Source organism: Vanessa tameamea, chromosome 28 (genome assembly GCF_037043105.1).
Source record: "Vanessa tameamea isolate UH-Manoa-2023 chromosome 28, ilVanTame1 primary haplotype, whole genome shotgun sequence".
In the NCBI taxonomy this organism is placed as follows: Eukaryota; Metazoa; Arthropoda; class Insecta; order Lepidoptera; family Nymphalidae; genus Vanessa; species Vanessa tameamea.
In genome coordinates this window covers 5340511-5361734 of record NC_087336.1, presented here as the reverse complement: position 1 = coordinate 5361734, position 21224 = coordinate 5340511, and the positions used below count along the sequence as shown (strand labels likewise).

The 21224-nt window shown below is 32.9% G+C and overlaps 5 protein-coding genes across 5 annotated transcripts; 2 read left to right on the top strand and 3 right to left on the bottom strand.

The window, feature by feature from the left end:
• Nucleotides 1-454: 454 nt before the first annotated feature.
• On the top strand, nt 455-9094 carry LOC113391835 (guanine nucleotide-binding protein G(f) subunit alpha). Its single transcript, XM_026627934.2, has 10 exons — nt 455-549; nt 3190-3293; nt 3823-3917; nt 4389-4557; nt 5175-5272; nt 5518-5632; nt 6377-6463; nt 7457-7587; nt 8406-8574; nt 8896-9094. The coding sequence occupies exons 2-10, from the start codon at nt 3195-3197 to the stop codon at nt 9091-9093; spliced, it is 1161 nt and encodes a 386-aa protein (XP_026483719.1). The 5' UTR covers nt 455-549; nt 3190-3194; the 3' UTR covers nt 9094.
• Nucleotides 9095-10571: 1477 nt separating this feature from the next.
• LOC113391847 (histone H4-like) lies at nt 10572-10883 on the bottom strand. Its single transcript, XM_026627952.2, has one exon. It carries the CDS (start codon nt 10881-10883, stop codon nt 10572-10574), a length of 312 nt encoding a protein of 103 aa, XP_026483737.1.
• A 1464-nt stretch (nt 10884-12347) lies between these two features.
• LOC113391904 (late histone H2B.L4-like) lies at nt 12348-12740 on the bottom strand. The gene has a single exon (XM_026628033.1). It carries the CDS (start codon nt 12738-12740, stop codon nt 12348-12350), a length of 393 nt encoding a protein of 130 aa, XP_026483818.1.
• Nucleotides 12741-13760: 1020 nt separating this feature from the next.
• LOC113391843 (histone H3-like) lies at nt 13761-14302 on the top strand. Its single transcript, XM_026627945.2, has one exon. It carries the CDS (start codon nt 13784-13786, stop codon nt 14192-14194), a length of 411 nt encoding a protein of 136 aa, XP_026483730.1. The 5' UTR covers nt 13761-13783; the 3' UTR covers nt 14195-14302.
• A 1137-nt stretch (nt 14303-15439) lies between these two features.
• LOC113391844 (histone H2A, sperm-like) lies at nt 15440-15802 on the bottom strand. Its single transcript, XM_026627946.2, has one exon. The coding sequence runs from the start codon at nt 15800-15802 to the stop codon at nt 15440-15442; it is 363 nt and encodes a 120-aa protein (XP_026483731.1).
• Between the last annotated feature and the right edge of the window lie 5422 nt (nt 15803-21224).

The following is a 21224-nucleotide window of genomic DNA, read 5'->3' as shown; positions in this document are numbered from 1 at the left end:
GCGGTGGTGACCACTTACCATCAGGTGGCCCATATGCTCGTCCGCCAACTTATACCATAAAAAAAACATATTCAAAAACGCAAACTTGCGTTTAGGTCGCAGTTAAATCGAAGTGTAAAATCGCAGTTAGATCGTACCAACAAAATTAAGAATTGGTCTTTAGTTTCGTTCAAGCTGAGGTTATTTTTATGAGAAATAGTCGATGTTAGATCGAAATAGAATCGGAAACGTATCATTACCGTTATAGGTTACATTTTTCCCTCTGTATTTATCGGTAACGCCGAATCGTGCAAGGTCAACGACGTATATCCCTTAAGAGATTAACAAGATACTGATGATATAAATTATAAATGCACTTGATAGAACAATCTAAAAAATAGCACTTTCGGTAATATCCGAATGTTTGTTTGAAAATAAAAAATATACAGTTGTAATCGTAATAATCAATATTATCTTCGATAACGCTATCACAGATAAATAATATCTTGCCGCCATTAAATTATAACTGAGATTTGATTGTGTTGTAACATTTTGGCGACTGCATACAAGGTAAAAATAACAATTTGTTTTTTATTTATATTACAAGTGTACCAAAAACAATCGTGTCTAAACTGTGAGTGATAAATCATAGAAACGATTGTTTATTTTTTTAATTCAATGTACAGTTGTTGTTTATTTCGAATTACGATACAAAATACTGTAAATATAAGTCAAATATACGAACGAAGAAGCCTAGGATCATGGACTATACTAAATAATTAATAAAGAAAAAAACTCTATACATAATAAATGAACCAAATTCACAATTACAATTTCATTCAGTTTATTGTGTCTGTGACAGTATTTTTTTTTTAAATACAGTACAGGGCATATCATATAAGTATACGAGCGATTCATAAATAAAAAAAAATTTAACGGTAACCAATAAATAACTTTCAGAGTAAAATAAATTATTGAATAAATTATATTTCATTTATAATTTTATTTAAATCTCAACAACAATGTTACAGTTCATTAAAAAAAAGTCATGTGACTATAAATAAATTGTTTTTAATTTGTGTAATACAATTTCAATCGGTTCATTACATTCGTAAATGCTTGTCAAAGTAATATTAAATGTTATTACATGTGTAATTACATATAAATTTACATAAATTATATTATTGTTACAATACATAGATAACACACAATATTTTTTTTGGGTTACCTTCTTCCTATTGGTTAAAATGTTATTTTATTTCTTAAAACTGATTTAAAACCTATTCAGTTAAAAGTTAGCTTTGGACGTACTCAAGAAATTAAAATATATATATTCTTGTACCTCATCGTGACAATTAAGATCGTATTCGTTCTATTTACAAATCGAAATTATTAAATAATCACATGTTGCCAGAATTGTTTATTTAATTCGTTCCTTGTTTATTTTCTGAGATAACATCTAGCTTGTGCTTATGGCTTTATATTTATGAGGACGATCTCCGTGATCGAGTAGTGTGTACACCGGTTTTCATGGGTACGCGATACCGAGGTCCCGGGTTAGATTCCCGGCCGAGTCGATGTAGAAAAATTTCATTAGTTTTCTATATTGTCTTGGGTCTGGGTGTTTGTGGTACCGTCGTTACTTCTGATTTCCATAACACAAGTGCTTTAGCTACTTAGATTGGGATCAGAGTAATGTATGTGGTGTTGTCCAATATTTATTTAAACAGTAACTATATTTTGTGATTAAAGTAAAATGAGTAATTTTTTTAATTAAAACGAGGTATATTTAATTAATATATTTGATGAGTCCATTTTAACTTTTTGCTTACCCGTAAGTTTTTTTTATTTATTTTTATGATGTAGGTAGAAGGACGAGTACATCGGCACACGGATTATAAAAATTCACCACCGCCCATAGACAATGACGCTGTAAGAAATATTAACCACTAAGTACATCGCCAATGCGCCACCAACCTTGGAAACTAAGATGTTATGTCCCTTGTGCCTGTAATAACACTGACTCACAAAATACTAAATATTGCTGATTGGTGGTTGAATATCTGATGAGTGGATGGTACCTACCCAGACGGGCTTATACAAAGCCCTACCGCGCAATATTTTCATTTACGTGTTAATAGTTTTGTATAAATGTTTTTTATTTATTATTCTAGTTGTCACGTGTGATTTTTTATTGTTTTATCAAATAATAGTTTTTTGAATAAAAAACAATCAGAGGAAGTAGGTTTATCGTCGATTCTAAAGATAAAAGATATAAAAAATTTGATGATGATGATATAAGTACCGCTTATATTATAAATTACTAGAAATAGATAAATGCATTTTTGATACTTTAATCATAATGATCATGTTGCGGGGACGGTCTTGACCATGGACGTGGATCGATATAAAGGTAGGGGACGACCAAAGAAACGATGGATGAATTCAGTGAAAGACGATTTGGCTGGAAAGAATGTTACTTGTGAGATGACGTCAGACAGAGAAGTATGGAAGAAGACATGCTACGCCGAACCCAAATAAAATTGGAATAAGGGCAGGGGGATGAGGATGATGAATCATAATGAAAACTATTTAATATCGTCCTACTTTACCTATATATATAAATATAATATATATTACTATTTGAGGTTATATTTGCAATAGTAAAGATACAATAATGTCTTAAATAATAATTTAGGTGGCTGAACTGAATAAACTACCAGCCACTGGCTGTTTGACAAATGACATGCAGAGTATTTCAGAATAAGAGAGATAGTATTAATGGAAGAGATGTCCCAGACATGCCATTCCGTTCATCTTTCATTTTTTATTTTATTTAATATGTAGTCAGACGAGCACCTCGGCCGCCTGATATTAACTGGTCACCACATTGGTCATTGGCGCTGTACGAATTATTAATCATTCCTTACATTATCAAAGCGCCGCCAAACTTGGGTACTAAGATAGCATGTCCCTTGTGCCTGTAGCTACACTGGCTTACTCACCCGAATTGCTTGCTTTTTGGCGGTAAAATATATGATGAGTGGAAGGTTCCTACCCAGATGGGCTTGCGCTAAGCCCTAATGGGATTGGATAAGGGCAAGAAAATCGTGACGAATGATAGTATAAGGACACTATAATTTAATTTGACATTTATATTTAATAACTGTCGTTTGGATTTTCTCTTTTTGAATCTACTGTTTGTTGCAGGAACAATGAGGATACTACCTTGTGTGAAGTCGTACAATGAAGACGAATATAACTCCAAACAGATAGACAGAGAGATAAAGCATTGGATCAAAACGTATAATGAAGTAAGTTAGACGAATTAAATTATTGTAATTTCTCAGCATTCTCAAAAAAAGCGAATCACTATTTACGGAAAAAAAGACGGTAGAAAAATCAGGAGAACCGCATTGTTATAGTAAAATACCTGTAGGTTTCCTTTAAAAAATGTTTTTCCTTAGCATCGACAATGAAATGATTTATATATATCTTGGTATAAAAAGATTATATTTGAGAATTTAGAAAAGCAGCAGCTGGTTGAGTATATGAATGAAGTATGATGACTTATAATTGCTCTTTATAAGTCATCTCTTGCTCGGCGGCTTTTCAAAACATCGTGAGAATGTCATGACATTTTAGTGGAACAATGTGCTGCTTCAAATTCCATTACTATTTTATTTTGTACCAATCAACGCTCGAGCTGATTTGTGGAGTACGCTAGGCAATAAGGAAGGCATTTTTCACAGGAGTTGAACATTTACGGGCAATTTAGTTTTTTATTTCAGAATATTTTTGTATTCATCAAACTACCGTAGATATTTGTTTTTTTTTTTACAGGCCATCAAATTGTTACTGTTGGGAACAGGCGAGAGTGGCAAAACGACAATAATAAAACAAATGAAAATTCTTCATGTCCAGGGTTTTTCTGCCAGGTATATAAATTATGTTAAAAATTTAAAAGTTTTTGATGTCATGAAACATCAAAGTTATACGATGAGCTTGCTTAACCGCCAATGAATTGTCAAGTCCCATGAAATTGACAAAATATCTTATAATAATAAGCTTAAGAGTGTCTCTGTAGTTGCGAAAAAAGAAAAAATTACTAACTTACTTGTAATTAGTTTGATTATCATTTAATGAATTATTTGCATGCAATTGAAAACTTTTTTAATTACACCAAAGAATTAGAACATCTCACTCGTAAAAATGAGAACACTCACCTTTTTCTTAATAAATATACTATATAACTTCACTCCACAATAATTTCAATTCTTTAATTATACGTACTCAGATGCACGAGCATTCGTGTTGAGAAATATTCATTCACAATACATTTGAAAACATAATTATATAAAGAACTCGAAGTCTAGACTTAAAGTTGTTACGGATCCGGTCCTTTTCAGTGAAAGAGCAGAAAAAATCAAATACATAAGGCACAATACACACGAGTCGATATACGACATTGTACACAACATGCCGACATTAAGCATCGCGTTGCAGAACAACAAGAACGTCCGTTCTCAACAGTATATATTGAAGATCGGTCCCGACGGGCCCCCTGAGTATACGGAGGTATATTTTTTTAAATATTTATTCAGAGAAGGGAGACGAGCACATGGGGAAACTGTTAACATTCGTAATGGTGACCTTCGCTCATAAATATAGACTCTGCAAGGGGTATAAACGGTTACGGATTCAGAATAAAAAATGCCACACCATTTTCGAAATTTTACCTAAAACAGATAAGGTTTTGATATACAATTAATAAATAAATAAAATAATACATTTTTGGAATATAAGATATGCATTTGCGAAAACGATATGATATTTTTTCACTCTCTAAATTTGATCGCCGCTGAAAATTTGGTGCCCCGAGTGTAAATCCGGCGCTGGATATAAACCATACCCTACACCGTTAATATACCGACGCCATTAGATTCAAGGTGTTATGTCTTTTGTATTCCTTGTAATTATATTGATTTACTTCTACGACGAGCCGCGGTAATATGAGATACATACCTTTCGTGTCTGTCCGCCTGTTACGCGTTCAAAACTCAACTACTACATCGCTTTTGATAAAATTTAGTATGACGAAAGCTGACGCAAGCTCGTAAGATAATACGAGATTAATCTTGAGATTATTAACATCGTTAATATTGTTGATGATAATCAATTTACTTTTTTTATAGGACTATTTTGATCACGTAAGGGCGTTGTGGAAGGACGCTGGTGTTAGGGAATGTTTCAAAAGATCCAATGAATACCAACTACTAGACAGCGCAGAATAGTAAGTTTAACTACAACAATGACGGGATTTATACTTATAATTGTTGATTTTGATAAAAAGACACAGCTTAATAAAAGTTAAATAATTATAAACGAATCCAGAAGTTATTCAAAAGTGCTAACTGTAAAAATTGACTGCAACTTGTAAACTAGCACCATCTATTGTCAAACGGCCGTTACTAATTTAAAGTTTAATAGCGCGCTGTGGTAATAGATGGCGCTTTTACGATTGTAATTTTTTTTCAGCTTTTTGAATCGAATAGATCTCATAGCGAAGACCGACTACTTGCCATCCGACTCGGACATACTGCGTTGTCGTCAGAAAACTACTGGAATACAGAAGATTGAATTCAAAGTGAAGGTAATAAGGATTTATGATGATAATTATTCAATACCCGTTCGGTGACGCTCTAGAGGCTAACAGCAACTGTCGATTCGAAAAAAAAGGGATTTATTTTGATTCCGTATTAAATATTTAAAAAAAAGTTATTTTTTAAAAAAAAGTAATTTTTATTTAATATGCTTATACTGACTGGCAAATGGACAACATCGCCACAGATATGGCCATTGAAACAAATATTATTAATTCCTTGCATGGACAGTGCGCCAGTAATCTTTGGAACCATCAGGTGGCCCATTCTTCCGCCTGCCCACAAATGTCACTTAAAAAACAGTCTAAATGCTTTAAGCAATCTCTGTCAGATCATTTTAACATGAGATGAGCTAAATATAATTTTAGTTCTGCAATAGTTAATAGGCCGCACACTCAAGTTCCGGAGTTCATACCCCAAGTTCGGAAATAAAACAGTTATCGGAATTTTCCATCAAGGAATTCTCAGTTTTTACTGCTGAGCTTTTGCTCTGCCTGGAAGTTTATAGCGTATGCATTCGTGGCTGGAAACGCAGTTATCGCCTTTTGGCCTGAACTCTTGTCGGTTCCGGAATTATGCCATTATAAATATGCCACAATCTCTGGCCCAGGGAGACCAGCCTCCCTTGAATACGGTCGCCTTGGCCCAAACCGATTAGGGGGACATCATCATCAATTCATAATTTTATTAATTTATTGCGTTAATTAAATTAAGCTTGTTATTTTAACTTTAAGGTACCAAAGTCAATGCACGGCGGTGTTCAGGATTTCTGGATGTTCGACGTCGGGGGCCAGAGGGGGGAGAGAAAGAAATGGATACAAGTAAGTAACTTTGTGATTGTGTTTTTAATACAAGATCATAATTTATACAAACTTTGAAACGTCAATAAAGCAACTGTTTATAGTGAAAAGTTCGAACCTGACCTTTGGGCTATTCTCGACCCCATTCTTAGCACGAGTTAAGGTGTTATCTAATTGGATTGCTAAAGTAATACGCTTAACTGGAGGTGTAAATAGGTATATTAGTAATTCCTTAAAATGGGTTATTGCTAATATAATAAATATTAAGTTTTATATAAATTACCAAAGTCGTCTCTAGACACTACCAAAGCTATAGAAGAAAGCCGATGGAAATCAATCCGACTCGAGTCCAATGCCACACCAGAGGCGGACTAAACCCGTCAGAGGCCCGGGGCGTCAAAGATGCATATATAGCTCTGACGTTGTATTTAAAAACTTACACCTTGTAGTGTACACTATGTTAAATGGTTCACTGGCTCGACAACACACGGTATGCGCAAGTGACACGTCAGCTCTCGCCAATGGCTCTCGCCCGAATGACGTTCGCCCCCCCACACCGTGAGCACGAGACAATGTTAATAACTATTACCATAGTTATTATTTAAATACAAACACTACACACCTAATGACACTAATCGAACTATAGCGATTATACAAAAGCACATTTTTAAAATCTTGTTTAGGATTTGATCAGGGGAACGCGGATGCATTTGAGGGCCCCTCAAGACTGGAGGCCCGGGGCGAGCCGCCCCTTCCCCCCCTGTTAGTCCGCCCCTGTACCCCACTAATGGGTTTATTTTATTGCAGACTATAAATTATTATCTAAAATGTACATAGTAAATCTGTGAGGAATTTAGTTAAATTAGTTAGTTAGTATTTCTTTAGCGTTTCACACCACCAGCTCAAGATCAACGTTGTGGAATATGCTGCAAAATTTCTCCTTAAAGACGAGAGGCCTTTTTGTTTACAGTACGATCACGCAAGTTAATACAAGTTCTAGTAATATTATTCCAGGTGTTCGAAGGTATCCACGCGATCTGGTTCGTGGTGGCCTGCAGCGATTTCGACCAAAAGTTACGCGAAGACAACGCCCAGAACAGGCTGCAAGAATCACTGGTTCTATTTGAAGATGTCTGGCAAAGCAGGTGATGATGGCGTATATATTATTTGGGGACTAAAATGTAGATTAAATGATTAAATTAAGGGTAAAAATTATGCAACATTAAAAAATACATTCTAAGATATGACTGTGGCGGTACATCAAAGCACCGCACTTCTTAGTGTCGGCGATTCACAGCCTAATGCCGACAAGCCGACGCGATCCTTTTGTCGGTTCCGTCCCGCAACGGTGCGGTGTTTGTCCTCGCCGACGGGGAATACCGCGGCACACATCGATCGCGCCGCCGACCGACACCGCCCGATACCGCGGGTGTCGGTATGGTTGGTATCTTTTGAGCAGTTGCCGCCGCGATCATATAAAACGCATACACGCGTTCTACAACGACAGTTCACAGTGACGCCTCGTGTTGAGCACTTTCTCCGCCTTATATCAACTGTATAATAATTGTCACAATAATTTATATTTTGGGGTACATATCGAGTTTTCACTTAAACCCCAAATGACATTAGCCCACATGTGGGACAATCACAGTTATTTAAATTAATAAATTCGGACAATATCTAATAGATCTCATAAGGCATATAAGATTTGAAGTAATTAGTGTTGGGCATTCTTCTAGCTCATCTGGGTGAGTACCACCCACTCATCATATTTTTTACCTATAAACAGCAAGTTGAGGTTTGAAGGGTTAGTCAGTAACTACAGACACAAGGAACATAACACCTTATCTCATAAGCTTTGGTGACCACTTACCATCAGGCGGCCCATTTGCACCTCTGCCGACCTATCTGATAAAAAAAGTAACGAATATTTTTAATTTATTCATACAATATTTGATTACAGATTCCTAATAGAAGCCGGTTTAATTGTTTTTCTGAATAAGCAAGATCTACTGCAAAATAAGATATCCCAAGGTCGCAGCATCGCACCATACTTCCCACAGTACACAGATTTCGATTGCCAGGGCGACGAGTACACTCGGACGAAGCAGTTCATACGGAGCATGTTTGTTGTAAGTATATCGTTATTAGATGTTCCCTGTTTAGGGGATGGTGGGTTAATTCGATGCATAGAGGTTTTAAGCGCGATTTTATTACATCAGCGACCGCTAACTCGTTAGGCTACACGTTATACGCACCGACTCCAGCGGTGGGGTTGAGGTACCCTCTTTCACTACCACTCGTCCGCGCTAAGGCATAGCACACTATGTCCCGTAATCACTTATTTTCCTAATTACTTATTATAACATTTAAATGACAATTAATTTTATTTTAATCAGAATCAGTCGAGTATTTCTTGTAAATAAATGATCGTCTACGTTAAAATAACCAAGGAGCTGACGACGAGGAAGCGAGAACGGCGCAACTTCACGTCGTCAGCGGAGCGCTTCGTGATCCTCGAAGCGAGCCGGCCGCGCGAGTGCTACTTCCACTTCACGACCGCCACAGACACCGACAACGTACGGACCGTGTTCCGAGACGTGCACCAGATGATATTGACACACATACTCAATAATATTGGAATATATTAAAACATTTATGTTGATATGTGTTTTATTTAACAGACTAATATTATTTTAAATGAACGACTTGATCGACAGCAGATATCGAGGTCCAGAGTTCGAATATCACAGCAGACGTGATTGGGATTTTCTGGCAAAAAAAATTATCTTTAAAAACAGCCCGAGATAACTTGGCGAGTTAACCCGTGACTTTGATTGGATTGGCAAATGTGCCACCTGTAGTAAAACTAATAATACGTTGTGTTGCATCGTTCCAACGGATTAACACACTGCATGCCAAGCTTGCGTTGCAACGTCGCACATCGCACACACAACGCAAAATGTCAACGCAAGCCATCGCACCGTCGTAGGAGTAGGCGGAAGCTATAACACTAGATCCACGAGGCTTTCGAACGACAATCTATTAATATATGACACGTTTTACACGGGAAAATCAGTTTCAATTTGTTACCTATTGTTAACAAGTAGCCTATAGACGCCCAGCTTCTGTAGCGTATAACTTCTCCAAATGATATATATCTTGGTGATTTATTTACCTATATCTTATTATGTCTATAATTTATTAATAATAATTTCGTTAATCATCATATTATTGATATACACAGTAAAGAATAATTTGACTTTACTAGTTCGTAAACTGACTTCCGATTATTTTTTGTATCCGATTGTTCCCACTCAAGCGGGTGGCATAACGTTAGATGTCCGAATATTATAAACTGTGTGTATTAATTATTGGACTGTATTTTTAATTTCATAAAACCCTCAAGTTTTAATACTTTTTAATAAAAAGATTAAACAAAGAGGGTAGTCCCATGTAAATTATAAGATAAAGATTTGACTAAATATAAGACTATTAGCTAAGGTACACGCTACTTGAACCGTTTCATCTGAGCAGCTCCTATAAAAAGCCCCAGTTAAAAAATAAAATAATGTAAAAACTACACAAATTTACGAATAAAGGTTAAAAAAAAGTATCTATACATCTTGTATACCTACACCTATTGTAAATGTTGTTTGGTATCTTTCAGGTTAAAATAATTTAAACGATTTCAAAAACAGCACAATAGAATGTTTGAGTCTTCAGTTAAGTTAAAATATCATTATAATTAAAATACTATCTTAAGTCTATAAAAAAACTCATGATAGGAACAAAAGCAGAACGCTTAATTATTTATTTATAATATGTTCGAGAAATAATCAAAATACATTTACTAAAAAAAAAACATACCTATAGAGCAAAAACCTTATTCCTTACTTATGACCTAACTGAACTTTGATTTCTTATAAAAATGCAATTGCAAAATAATACGCAAGGATTGCCTTTACTATAGCTTACTTACTTATTTAAAAAAAAAAAAAGTGACGTCTCATCAAGAAACAAAATACTGCGGCCCTTAAAAGGGCCTTGTTTGAAATCAATAAATAAAACAACCAAAATAACATCACTTTATTAATATTTATAATCTATATATTTCTAAAATTTTAATTCACCCGCCAAAACCGTAAAGAGTTCGCCCTTGACGTTTCAGAGCGTAGACGACGTCCATCGCTGTCACGGTTTTTCTCTTCGCGTGTTCTGTGTACGTAACTGCGTCGCGTATTACATTTTCTAGAAATATCTTCAAAACGCCACGGGTCTCTTCGTAAATGAGACCGGATATTCTTTTAACTCCACCTCGTCTGGCCAATCTTCTTATCGCAGGCTTCGTGATGCCCTGGATGTTATCTCTGAGCACTTTCCGGTGACGCTTCGCGCCTCCTTTTCCCAGACCTTTCCCGCCTTTACCGCGACCTGTCATTTTGATGGACAATTTTGAAATGGCGCGGTTTCGGTTTGCGCGTCGCTATTTATAGACGAGGAAGCTTTTTATTGTGACGGTAGTTTTAATTTATTTTTAATGCAGAATTTTATACAGTTAAAGTAAGAATATTTTTATTTTATATATTTTTATAAATGCAATTGAATTGCAATTGTATCGATTAAATTTGACAGGGATTTTTTTTTAATTAAATTTTCTATCAGTTATTACATATATTTTTAAATTATTTTTAAAATATATTTAACATAATAGTTATATCATTTTTATCTTGCAACATATAGTATGCCTAGTTTTAAGAAAAATAGACAAGAATCATTCTGAATGTTATAGAATATTTAGCATTTCCTTATTAATAAACGTTATTGATACAATACAAATTTTAATATACAACAGGAGAAACAGATAATTAAAAACGTGCAAAGATCTAATTGCTTGCTCTAATATTTTTAATCCATCAATGAGTAAATATCAATATTTTAAAAAAAGAACGTGACACAAATAAACTTCTTGACAAATAATAAATAGAATTGAGACAAAACTATGAACATTTAATTGAATTTATTATTTTGTCTAAGAACTTCGATGATTTTAAAATTAAAGTATATTTAATTAACAATAATATGATTAACATTGACAATGGAGTCATATAATATTTTGGTTTAAAGTATTTATTATTTACAGAAAATAATCATTCTGGTAAACAACTGTCTATAAATAATTCTATAGCTTAGGGAAAGAGGTAGGTAACTTTATTTTACCATACCGAATTTATTAATATATCTTGAATGATAACATTAAAAAAGACACTGCGATAACGTTATTTGTTGGTAATGAAAAAAAAAAACCGTTTAACATCACAATATTGTTAGAAATATATCAAATTAGTTAATACTAGTAAAATAGTTTATGTTCTAAATCTCATTGTCTTTGATTAATTTATAAACATAAATAAACTAAATTTACTTGTATATGATAAAGATCTGAATATACCTTTAATTTTTTCTAAATTTTTTAATTGATTGACAATATTTTGACGAATATGATTAGCAAAATAAACGCATAGTCACAGCTACAGTACATCATCCCCTTTTCAATGATTAATATCAAGAAACTTCACCTCGCCTCTTAACGAGACGTCTACCTGTCTTCGGAAATGTTTGAATGTGTTTGTAAAAGTCGTGGGCAATAATAACAAAAAATTTAGTTGAAATTCGAATCGTTATTTCAAAGGTTAATCGTAATTAATATATTATATATAACTTTAAAACAGGCTATAGAAAAAATCTGATAAATCTTGAATATGGTGTTGGACGTCAACTCATCGTAAACATGAAAAGAATTCGGTCCTCAAAAGGACCTTGTTAAATTATAAATAATTAAATAATCAAACAAAACAATTAATTTATTAATATTTTAAATGTCAAACAATCGCAATGATTTCCGTCAATGCAATTTCGAGTCCCTTTCCTGACTGTTGTGGTACATCGTGATCGCCTTCATCGCTTCAATGTCCGCGTGTTTCGCTAGTTCACCGGGTATTAACAATTTGATCGCCGACTGTATCTCCCGACTACCTAATGTCGTCTTTTTGCTGTGACTCGCCAACCTCCCAGCTTCAGAGGCGATTTTCTCTAACATATCATTGACAAAATTGTTCATAATCAACATGGAATGCCGCGATATACCGAAATTTTCTTTTATAACGCTTCGTAATAATTTAAATATGTAAATCGAGAAGCTCTGGTAATTCTTCTTTTTCATCTTCTTTGTTTTTGCTATGGGCTTCTCTATGACTTCCTTCTTCTTCTTCGCGTGTAATGTTGCTTTAGGTACCATTTTTATAAATCACTTCTGTACTATTCGGTATTTCGCCTTATATTAGTCGATATCGTATTTGTACGACTCTTTTATGCATTCTGAGATGACAACAAATATTATAGTTGTGTGATTAGTTAACATAATCAACCAATCAGAACACAGATTAAATATTTTTAAAAACATTATTCGACCGCAAAGCAATAATCATTGAGCAGCGAGAGTGAATGAGACAGTATAATTATTAGAGGAAGAAGGTAGATATGTAAAATCTCAGTTCATATGGTCGGTAGTGAATGTCATACTCATCGGTGCTAACAACTAACCGTTAAGTCATAAAATTGCCCTTTTATTAAATAAAAAAATATTATTATTCATTTACCATTTCCTACAACGCTACTAACCTTGTTAACTAAGATGTAATGTCTCCTGTGCCTGTAATTACACTGGCTCACTCACCCTTCAAACCGGAACGCAACAATACTGAGTACTGCTGTTTGGTGGTAGAATACATTTTGAGTGGATGGACCTACACAGACGGTCTTGCACAAAACCCTGGCACCAAGTACATATTTATTGGATATCCATTGAATACAAACAATATTACTAAATTAACTTTAACGTGCAGTTTACTTATTGACATAAAAAGGTCTTTCATTTTCAATGTTTTCGAAAAAGTTTAATAAAAAATAGTCAATACAATGAATTAAGAATCAGAAACAATTTAAAGTATTAAGTAAGTTTTGGGGTATATCTGAAAAACACATCATAATTACTAGAACAAAATTACCCACTACAAGTATTTAAGCCTTAAAGTATAAAAATGAAAAAAAAAATTAAATGTCATCTGATATACTTATAATAAAATACTAAATAATTATTGGTACCAAACTACGTCTTTCATAATTTTATTTAAGAAAACAAAGCAAAGAGAAATAATTAAAAAGGAGGGTATTTGTTTTATAATAAAAAATATAATTAGTGGTGGGGATGAGAAAAAACTATAAATAAGACATCAAAACATTCCAGTTGCATTACGACAAGGATTAAGCATAACCACCAAAATGGCGCGCACGAAACAAACCGCTCGAAAATCAACAGGCGGCAAAGCGCCTAGGAAACAACTAGCGACAAAAGCCGCTAGAAAAAGCGCTCCAGCGACTGGAGGTGTCAAGAAACCTCACAGATATCGTCCAGGAACCGTCGCTTTGAGAGAAATTAGAAGATACCAGAAGAGTACAGAACTGCTAATAAGGAAGCTACCGTTCCAGCGGTTAGTCAGAGAAATCGCTCAGGATTTTAAAACGGACTTGAGATTTCAGAGTTCAGCTGTTATGGCGCTTCAAGAAGCGAGTGAAGCGTATTTAGTTGGACTGTTTGAAGATACGAATTTATGCGCTATTCACGCGAAGAGGGTTACGATAATGCCTAAAGATATTCAATTAGCGAGAAGAGTTCGCGGTGAGAGGGCGTAGTAACATTATTACAAAAATATATAATATGTTTATGTTTATAAAGATTTACTGAATAAAATACACTGAGAGTAACTAGTAACTAGACAAAGCCCTTTTCAGGGCTGCATATTGACGTTTCACGACGAGACATTTACAAAAAGAAAGTGTTTTGTTTTAACTGTTTATGTCATATACAGTACTAGCTACCCGTTCTGAATTTATCGTGGTGTGAAGATTTAATAGCCGATTGCAGCGCCACCTACTGGGTCCAATCTAAACCAACTCAAATACAAAATCATCGATATCGGTCCACCCGTTTAGATGTTAAGTTACATACACACATACAGAATATTTTATATATACAGATATCTCTCGATTCAAAGAAATAAATTTTATCAAAAATGTATTTAAATACTAAATACAAAGTGCTTGGTACAGTATACCCAGTACAGATACCAGTAGAAAAAAAAGTTGTATTTCAAATGAAACCAATTCTAATATATCATATCTCGCTGTAAGAGGGTATAAGTTAAAAAACACTACGAATAGTCAAGTTTAAACTACGATTATTGACAATTACTCTTTACCTTCTACTCTTATTCCGCACGAATAATCATATAGAATATGTTAGTAACATATCTATTACGGCTTCAGAATTAAATTAAATATGTAATCTCGACCGTACCGTTCAATCTACGTCGTGTCTTTTCCAACGCACGGGACATTGGCAAACAATCTGCCATATACGCACAAATAAAATCTATAAACAAATATTATAATATAGGTAAACGGACGAGCAAATGGGCCATTTATAATAATAAAATAAGTGATCACCATCGCCATACCTTACAAAGGCAATGCGCCACCAACCCTGGGTGCCAATTTATTTATTTATTATGTCCTTTGCGCCTGTAGTTAAGTTACACTGACTCAACCTTTTTAAACAGAAACACAGATAATACTAAGTAGAATATCTGATGAGTTGGTGGTACCTAGACAAACAAAGCCATACTCCAAATATTTCAATAAGTTTAAAAAATGTATATTTATTTACCTAGTTCCGAAAAAGTTTTGTTAAATTAGGTTTTATATTTTACTTATTTAATTAATTAATTGCAAAATTTAAAAAAAAAATGCCTTAAATTATCAACAATTTAACGTCAAGTGTTTGAAACACAAAAATGCAGCCCTTAAAAGGACTTTGTCATTCAGATCATTCGTTCGACCTACATCAAAATAAATACATAAATAATAATATCATACAATTTATTGAGATTGAGAACTCTTTACGGTTTTCTTCGGAAGTAATTGCGAATGAATAGCTGGCAACACACCGCCCTGCGATATGGTAACACCGGACAGCATCCTGTTCAGCTCTTCGTCATTTTTAATAGCGAAAAGTATATGGCGTGGGATGACACGAGACTTATTATTCTCCTTAGCAACTTCCGCTGCTAACTCCAGTATTTCTGCTGAAAGATATTCGAGGGCCGCTGCCAAATAAACAGGAGCTCCTCCCCCAATCCTCGGCGCGTAGTTCCCTTTCTTCAAGATCTTGTGAATCCTTCCAACTGGAAAATGGAGACCAGCCCGTGATGATCTGGATTTGCTTTTCTTTTTAGACGACATTGTGTGTTTCACTTGAAGTTGTTACAAGCGCGGTTTGACAATGACTGAGCTGAACGCGGCTTTTACGCGTGTTATATACGTTCTGGTGTGTGGCAACTGATTGGTTGTTGATCGTGATACAAATATGTTAAATCAACTTGTTTCGAGCGTGGTTTGGCAGTGACTGAGCTTTATACAGCCCCTGCGTGTGTTATATAAGCATTGGTGGGTTGGCAACTGATTGGGTCTGGAGCGAGGTACACATTATTAATGGTTAATGCTGTATATTGCTGTCTAAGAATTAGAATATACTTATATTGATTAATTTGGAAACTAATACAAGTATCTTTAGTCTTTAGTATTAGTATATTATATTATATTATATTATATTATATTATATTATATTATATTATATTATATTATATTATATTATATTATATTATATTATATTATATTATATTATATTATATTATATTATATTATATTATATTATATTATATTATATTATATTATATTATATTATATTATATTATATTATATTATATTATATTATATTATATTATATTATATTATATTATATTATATTATATTATATTATATTATATTATATTATATTATATTATATTATATTATATTATATTATATTATATTATATTATATTATATTATATTATATTATATTATATTATATTATATTATATTATATTATATTATATTATTTTTTTATTATAGTATAAAACAAAGTCGCTTTCTCTGTCCCTATGTCCCTTTGTATGCTTAAATCTTTAAAACTACGAAACGGATTTTGATGCGGTTTTTTTTAATAGATAGAGTGATTCGAGAGGAAGGTTTTTGTGTATAATACAAAGACAATATAGTTAAGTGACACTAATAATTTTAAAAGTTTCTAATGGGATGTCGTAAATTTATACATTTTTTTGCGCTTACATTGTAAACGCTGGCTGAACCCTACTAGATAGATCAAAATAATGTACTAAAGAATTGTACACCTCAAAAATTTCTATAAAAAAGTCCGCGATGGTATATATCTATCTCTTAAAGATAACCCACAATAAACATTTTTTATCGTTTACTTTTTACGAGAAATAATAGCTTATTTTCGAAGCGATTTTAAGCAATATAGCATTAATCCTTATCCAATTAGGTACCTTAAATAAATTGTGCATTCAATATAGATCAATATGGCCCTTTACAGCATGTAATTTAAATGAATATTTTCGAAGATATTACAGTTTTAAAACGCAGGGACATAGCGGTTTGTATTTCCTAATGAGTGAAAACTGTGTACGTTGTACCTATTTGTTATCACTTTCACTAAATTCTTTTACAATTCAGGCTATTAAGCTCTGGAACAAACTCCCTTTAAATATTCGGGAAGCCAAATCCATAGACATTTTTAAAAAACTTGTAAAAGATCACTTTTCGTTTTAAATGCCTTATCACCAATAATTTATTTTATTTTTATCCTTTTTTGTATTTTGTCATTATTTTTTTTTCTTTTTTTCGTTATGTTCGAGGTGTGTGTACTTAGATTATATACTTGTAATTTTATATATATTGATAATATAATTGATTTGTTGATATATAATTCGTGTATTCTATATTTACGTTTTTGTTCTGGGCACATTCCATCAAAGAAATTTTCTTATTTGATGAGTAAAAGTCACCAAAATCACTCAATTGTGAATATTGGAACGAAGTGGAAGATTTATATCACATCTTAACAGAATATGTCAAGAACTGAATAGAGAGAGCTGCAGAAATTACTAAATTAAATATGAATATATTATTATGCAAAAATCTTCATCAAAAGTATAACACCTCGCCTTATTGCCTCCACTGGTGACAGGAGGGCTGGTTCGTTTTTGGCCCAGAGGATCGGAATTGCGATTCAACGGGGAAATGCTGCTAGCATTCTTGCCGCCATTCCACGCGGTCAAGATTTATACAGTAACTATTTTTAATTCATATTTGTATATATTTAAGCAATTAATGTTAATAAATATATGCACAAATATATTTTATATTAAAATATCTATTAGATATCGGTGTTTTCCAAAGTATCCTAGAACCAAGGACATTATCGGATAAAACTATTTATGATATAGTCCTGACACATGCAGCCTCTCTAAAGATATTTTTTAAGATGTAGCTAATTAATAATCATGTAATTTCTAGAAATAAATTGTAATTATACTGTATTAGATAAGGTAAATTGTAAGAGAACATTGGGACTGACATATTTTGTATACATAAAAGCCCCTTACTTAAAAAAACATCATTTATTTATTAGTTTTAGTTATATATTCATGTTATTTTATTAATTATTACCTTTATTATTAACCTGGACCGTTGGTTGCGAGAGATCGCTACATATTTTTATTTTATTTTCATTAGAACAACCAACTGTAGATACAATATCACAACCAAAAATAAAAAATTACATTTCAAAATTATCAAGGCAAAAGTTCTACTACTTGCAGGCAGCCTCACCATGCATTATAATATTACACAATGTAATTATTTAAAATATAAATTAAACATAAGCATAATAATTAAAAATAAGAAATATAATACATTTTCTAAACTATTATATAATAAATAATAATTAATAAGACCAATAAGATAAACCGTATGATTAGAATTGAGCACAAATGAAATTCTTTATTTTTCGATTGAATTGGGGGCGACTGTCGTGACGTATGTCTAAATCATTTACTTTAATACGATGGTTTGTATATCAATGATAATTTCGATATGATGGAATACCTACCTAGTTGCGTTTTATATAATCTGCTATAAAAGAAATGGCTCATCGCTATGTAGCAATAAGGTCGCCAAAATTGTACGCGTCTTTTATTTAGGCTGTGTCTATGGTTTGTTTATTTATTTTATCTTTGTGGTGTACAATAAACAGTATAAAATAGAGTAAAGTAAAGTATGTTCTTCGTAGTTGGCTGGTCCATAATATAGTAGGACGTGTCAGACATCGGTCAGGACGATGAAGAGGAGAGTCAAGATGGTCCAGTTATACGCGTGCATCTTAACCGATGATTACGCGTTCAAACAGGCAAGCACCGCTGAATTTTAATGTGCCTAATTCGTGTTTATAATTCATCTCATGCTCGGCGGTGATGGAAAACATCGTGAAGAAACCTGCATGTGACTAATTTCAACGAAACTCTGCCACATGTGTATCCACCAACCAGCATTCCTCAAAAGAAGAGGAGGCCTTAGCCCAGCAGTGGGAATTTACAAGCTGTTAATGATGAAGAGGTGAGGAGTGACCGGTATCTATACAGACGGATGAATATAATAAACTCAATGGACTTCGCCGAAACCGCACGTAATAACTAGTTGGATGTAAAAATGCGGGTCCTCTGGCAGTTCATATGCAGACGTTGTCAACTTTTCTCACAATTATTCCAGTTCAAAATTAAAACTATTTTAATTTCGAATTTAAAGTGTTCAATCATTAGAGTGTAATTCACATGTTGGTTTATATTTGTATACTAGCTGAAACTGCGGCTTTACCTGCGCGATATTAATCAAAATATACTTTATTCAAGTAGGCTTTTACAAGCACTTTTGAATCGTCATTTAACAAACTATTTTAAGTAAAGCTACCACCGGTTATAAAACACAAAGTTCCAAACCCCCGTTTTAACGTGGATTTTCGTAAAATCTGTTCTTAGCGGATGTCTACTATAAAGAACTTACCTGCCAAATTTCAAGTTTGCAGATGTTATAGTTTCTGATATTTCGTGATTAATCACAGAGTGATGCTGTTTCGCTTAAACTTGTATCATTGAAAATATATCATAAATGTTACTAATAATATGATATATTTATATATTTCATGAGAATAATTTATAACTTAAAAAAATTACTAAATAATGCTAAGTACGTAAAGTACGCTACAATATTAATTCAATGGAATGTATTGCATTGTAAAAGCACTTTGAAACCGAAAAGGTTGATGTTCCCTACTCACAGCTGGCAGGCAGATGTTTGTAACGGTCGCTGGCACGTGTTACCGGTAGAAGTGAACTTCATATCTAATGCTATAATAAAAAAAAAATATGCGTAGGTTAGTACTTACGAAATGATTCAAAAAATAATAATGTTATTGTAATTAGTTGGTAAGTCGTTTAAATAATGTAATATTTTATTTATTGGCTGTTTATACTTATGACATTGACTGTTAAATGTAATTTAAAAAATATATGAAATAAGTTTAGATATCTTATTGAAAAATAAAAGATTTTTCTTTTATTCATGTAGGGACGTTTAATAATTATTATTATACAACATTAAGGATTGCTTTTGTTTTAAAGTTCAACAATTATTCATAGAAATATAATTTTTAATATTAATCTGATTATTTATTACTAAAAAATATGAGTCTTAATATTTAATGACTCGATCTTAACCCTGGCTAAACATACCAGCTTCACGCTAAATGTCAGGGGAATATAGTTACGTAAGTATTCCCTGTAAGCATTGTTTGTCAATATTATTTAAAAAGTTGATATATTGATTTCCCGCGTTTTTGTCTAATTTAATATCATTATTAAATTACTTTTTTTAATGTTGTCTTTTATTTTTTCGGAGTTAATTTTAATTCTTACAATTATTTTATTCATTATCTGTACTAAAATAATGAATTTGGTAAGTATGTTTGTTTGAACAAAATCTACCGGTTTAATTTGAAAAAATAAAGTGCTAGATAGTCCATGTTTATATAATAAGTATTTATATATATATGAGATATGTTATAGATTTAACTTCAGGAGTTTAAAGCTGTTGAAACGCATCGAGCAGCTTTATATAATAAACTTTGAAATAATAACGGAACCATAATAAAAATTATTACAATAAACAGAGGATCCCTGAATTGTCACCCTACAAAAACGCTTCCGTTCAAAGCTCATTCAATAATTGCACAACACTTTAAAAAAAACACCTCATTCTTATCGTCACGTATATATGATATAAAATAGAAAATCAACTGAAATGGACATACGTCGTTTTTCAATTCAGAAATATTTCGTGTAATTTTAATTCAAATGATTTTGAGCATTATTTCTTACAATACAGCGAACAAATTTAATCGTAGATTTAAATTTCGAATAGCGCGTGCTACACAGGGGTGCGCGCGCGCCGTTTCCGACCCCAACTATTTTTCGAAAAAGGAATACTTCAGTTGACCGTTGAACGTTGGAACGTTAACACGTTATTATTATTAATTGTAATAGTTTTAACTTTATCTGTGATTTGCTGTAAATTAACATATAACAATGATATAGTTATACATACTAGTGTAGAAGTGCCATAAATATTTCACGTTACAGTTCGTAGGTTTAACACTAAACAGGTTCAAGATAACCAGTAGACCCTAACGGTTACGCTCAAAAGTCACC